Raw genomic sequence first — 4,552 nt, 5'->3', positions numbered from 1 at the left:
ACTATGCCACTCTATGGGCATGCTCGAGGCCATGTCACCCATCCTTCAATTCTCGGCACACGCCCTGGCCGACCCATGGCTGGGCCCATCACTGCAGCTGTACCTGAGAAGATCTGCTATGGAGCCTTCTGCTCCTACAGTGGGGCTTTTCCCCTAGATGCCAACAATCCATCGTTTGGACCCTTGCCCTCAATCAGCCACCTAAATCTGAGAACTCAGGTGGGCTCCTTAGGAGCAGGGTCCCAGTGGAGCTGGCTCTGTGGGTGGGCAGGTACTTACAAAGATCCTGGTCCATGTTGGGTTTCCAGAAATCCTGTGGCTTTGGGGTCCATATTGGTTGAGCGAGCACTGACAAGTTCATGTCAGTGCCCCCTGCTAGACTGTGGGCTTTAGGGGACCCATGGTGATCAAGCAAATGCTAATATGAGACCCATTTCCATCCTTGTCCCTTGCTCAGATCGCCATGGATCGGATGAAGAAGATCAAACGGCAGCTGTCAATGACACTCCGAGGTGGCCGAGGCATAGACAAGACCAATGGTGCCCCTGAGCAGATAGGCCTGGATGAGAGTGGTGGTGGTGGCGGCAGTGACCCTGGAGAGGCCCCCACACGTGCTGCTCCTGGGGAACTTCGTTCTGCACGGGGCCCACTCAGCTCTGCACCAGGTGGGTCCACTGGCTACCCCCTCTCCCGTATGACCCCAGGCTGCTTCCCAGGTGTTGCCTCGTGGCCACATTCCTCATTTTCCTCTCAATTTTCTGCCCTTTCTCTGCCCCCTATGTGCTCTCTTCTCCGCCTTCCCTCCCATCTTCTCTCAACACCCTCGGTCTATCTGTCCATCTGCGCTCCTCTCCTTGCCTTTCTGCCCAGGTCCCGTTGTAGGGGGGCAGAGGGTGCCTTGCCTGTCACAGTTGCCCCAAGGCTCCCTCTGCCCTTCTGCCCTCTGTGATGGCCTCCTCGGGCCTCTGGTACCTGCCTGCCCTGGGCCTGCCTTCCCAGGACCCTTGGCTTCCCCTGCCACCACCTAGCTACCAGCTCTGAGCTCAGCTTTCCCTTGGAAGGAAGGGTTCCACCAGGTGACTTTTGCCTCCCCACCCCCCAGTTGAACCTGTCCTAGATGTACCTGAGCTTTCCTGGGCCCTATCACCCTCTCCCCGAGGGATTCCAGGTTTCCTCTGGGGGCCATGTGCACACATGTGTGATGATGGAATATGTCTCATGGGGGAGCGGGTGTCCTGTGGTTTCTGACCCCACCTGGCCTGCCCTGCCCCTCTCCCTGCCACCAGAGATTGTGCACGAGGACATGAAGATGGGGTCTGATGGGGAGAGTGACCAGGCTTCAGCCACTTCCTCGGATGAGGTGCAGTCTCCAGTGAGAGTGCGCATGCGCAACCATCCCCCACGCAAGATCTCCACTGAGGTGCTTGACCCAGTCTGGATGGTGGAGGAGCTGGAAAAGGGGGTTGGACCTGGGGAGGTGGAACTCATGATCCTGTTTCTCTCTCGCCTTACCTGCTAGGACATCAACAAGCGCCTATCGCTACCAGCTGACATCCGGCTGCCTGAGGGCTACCTGGAGAAGCTGACCCTCAATAGCCCCATCTTTGACAAGCCCCTCAGCCGCCGCCTCCGTCGTGTCAGCCTAGTAAGCACTTTCTGTTCCTGTCCTCTCATTTTTCTCCTCCTCTCCCAGACCCTTCTGAACTTGCTTCAACCTGCCTCATTTGTCCCACAGTCTGAGATTGGCTTTGGGAAACTGGAGACCTACATTAAGCTGGACAAGCTGGGCGAGGTGAGAGGCAGCTAGGAGGCCCATGGTGGGGATGAAGGTCAGTGGGAACTCCTGGAATCTCATAGCACCTCTCCTGTCACACTTCCTCACATTCCAGGGTACCTATGCCACCGTCTACAAAGGCAAAAGCAAGCTCACAGACAACCTTGTGGCACTCAAGGAGATCAGACTGGAACATGAAGAGGGGGCACCCTGCACCGCCATCCGGGAAGGTACACACCCCCATCCCATCTGCCCCAGGCTTCCCCAACTCACCCCTGGTGCACACACTCCATAATGAGAACAAAGACTGGTTCTGGGACCCCCCACAAAACACACTGGCTTTCATGGGAATGCCTGTCACCCACATATCCAGGTAATAATCAGGGTAACCAGGAATCTGTTCCCATTTGGATAAAAGGTGGATGAATTGCAAACCAGGGTTTGGTTCCGAGAACACCCCTGAAAGTGCTCACCAATTTATTTACTGTAACAATTTCTAGTCAGAATATCACATGGAATGAATTTGAATTGCACTGAAATTGAGTGTGCAAATTCAATTTCACATGATGCTGCAAGCCTGTGTACTGAGGGTTGGAGCCAGGCCCCTTCCCAGAAACCAAAAACAGGTTGTGAAAATCTAGTGTCACATGAGCCTGGGGCTGCAATCCCAGGTTCTTGCTCCATACTCTCCTCTGAGTCTTACTTTCCACATCTGCAACATGGAGACACAACTTGCATGAGGTGGGTTAGAGCTGGTGGCTCCGAGGCATTACCCTGAACTGTCTGGAGAAAGAAAGAAAACCTGGGCTTGTCCCTTTCTAGTCCTTGTCCTCACCTCTGTCCTGAGGGTAGGACCCTGACTCTTCCCGTCCCACTCCCATGCTTCCTGCAGTGTCCCTGCTCAAGGACCTCAAACACGCCAACATCGTTACGCTACATGACATTATCCACACGGAGAAGTCCCTCACCCTTGTCTTTGAGTACCTGGTAAGGTTGGGTGGCACTGGGTCCTGGGGGAGGTGGGGAGAAGGCCAGGAGCCGTAGGAAGTAACCCTCATTCCTGTACCACCTCTTCTTTCCTCAGGACAAGGACCTGAAGCAGTACCTGGATGACTGTGGGAACATCATCAACATGCACAATGTGAAAGTGGGTGTGGGGCAGGCAGCAGGGGCACAAGGGGGCCCCCACTCACCCACTCCAACCCACAAATCTCCCAGAAATGGACTTTTCCCTTTGGCTTTTTTTGCTAGGAGCCCTTGGAGGGCACTGGGACCCTGTCCTCTATTGTGTGACAAGGCTCTGGGCCTGGTGTCTGTGTTTGGGAGGGGAGCAGTGCCTGCTGGGGGTCGGGCTAGTGGATAGTCTTTGATCTCTGCCTGCCATTCCTGGGTCCCCAGCTGTTCCTGTTCCAGCTGCTCCGTGGCCTGGCCTACTGCCACCGGCAGAAGGTGCTACACCGAGACCTCAAGCCCCAGAACCTGCTCATCAACGAGAGGGGAGAGCTCAAGCTGGCTGACTTTGGTACCACTGGCCTCCCCCTTCTTCTCATTGGCTCAGCAGCCTCCTACTTTCCCATGACCACTTAGTCTCACTTCCCTTCAGCCTTCCCAGATTCTGCCTAGGACACCCTCAGTCTCAACTGCACTCTCCCCCAGACTTTGCCCATGACCCCCTCACTCTAGCTGTCCTTTGATTTCCAGGCCTGGCCCGAGCCAAGTCAATCCCAACAAAGACATACTCCAATGAGGTGGTGACACTGTGGTACCGGCCCCCTGACATCCTGCTCGGGTCCACGGACTACTCCACTCAGATTGACATGTGGTAAGGACAGGTGGAAGTGTGGCAGGGGCCACGTGGTAAAGGGGGTGGCTTGGTCACAACAGCCGCCCAGTCAGCTGCCTCTCTATTCACTGTGCCCTCCCTGCCCAGGGGTGTGGGCTGCATCTTCTATGAGATGGCCACAGGCCGGCCCCTCTTCCCGGGCTCCACGGTGGAGGAACAGCTACACTTCATCTTCCGCATCTTAGGTGAGGAGGCATGGGCCCTAGACGCTGTGGAGACACAGAGAGGACCTGTGAGATGTTTGGGGTAACTCCTCTTCCCTACTAGGAACCCCAACTGAGGAGACGTGGCCAGGCATCCTGTCCAATGAGGAGTTCAAGACATACAACTACCCCAAGTACCGAGCCGAGGCCCTTTTGAGCCACGCACCCCGGTGAGGCTGGTGGGTGGGTGGACGTTAGGGGCCAGAGTGTCCAAACTCATTTTAAAACAGGTCTCTTTGTCCTTGTGGCAGACTTGATAGCGACGGGGCCGACCTCCTCACCAAGCTGTTGCAGGTGAGACCACCTTGGGTCAGCCTTGGGGGTATGGGATTCCAGGTGTGGGGAAACAGGGACCCCCGCCTCAAACCAGGGGGCAGGGTCTGAGGTGGGCAGAGAGACCTACTCGTTGAAGATAATCAATACTATCCCCCTCCCCCCACCCCCACTCAGTTTGAGGGTCGAAATCGGATCTCCGCAGAAGATGCCATGAAACATCCATTCTTCCTCAGTTTGGGGGAGCGGATCCACAAACTTCCTGACAGTGAGTGGAGCTGGGGAATGAACCGGCCAGTGTGGGGACTGGGAAGCAGAACTGCTGGGGCCAGCTGGCGGGTTGTGTAGGATTCTGGCTATGCTACTCTAAGTGGGGGGGGGGGGGGGGGGCGGTGTCTGCCGTGAGGGATGTTTCATGGCATCTTCTGCGGAGCTTTCCTCCCCGTGTGGGGGGGGGGG

The 4,552-nt window shown here is 56.4% G+C and overlaps 1 protein-coding gene across 1 annotated transcript; it reads left to right on the top strand.

The window, feature by feature from the left end:
- Nucleotides 1-440: 440 nt before the first annotated feature.
- CDK16 (cyclin dependent kinase 16) lies at nucleotides 441-4,471 on the top strand. The gene is made up of 13 exons (XM_026449868.1): nucleotides 441-665; nucleotides 1,287-1,420; nucleotides 1,520-1,645; nucleotides 1,736-1,792; nucleotides 1,890-2,004; nucleotides 2,667-2,761; nucleotides 2,859-2,921; nucleotides 3,173-3,296; nucleotides 3,476-3,596; nucleotides 3,705-3,802; nucleotides 3,885-3,990; nucleotides 4,072-4,114; nucleotides 4,271-4,471. Exons 1-13 carry the CDS (start codon nucleotides 464-466, stop codon nucleotides 4,439-4,441), a joined length of 1,455 nt encoding a protein of 484 aa, XP_026305653.1. The 5' UTR covers nucleotides 441-463; the 3' UTR covers nucleotides 4,442-4,471.
- The last annotated feature ends 81 nt before the right edge of the window (nucleotides 4,472-4,552 follow it).

This window comes from Piliocolobus tephrosceles, unplaced genomic scaffold, assembly GCF_002776525.5.
Source record: "Piliocolobus tephrosceles isolate RC106 unplaced genomic scaffold, ASM277652v3 unscaffolded_1845, whole genome shotgun sequence".
NCBI classification, from domain to species: Eukaryota; Metazoa; Chordata; class Mammalia; order Primates; family Cercopithecidae; genus Piliocolobus; species Piliocolobus tephrosceles.
Note: the sequence above shows the minus strand (reverse complement) of the source record. Positions and strands in the feature narration are given on the sequence as shown.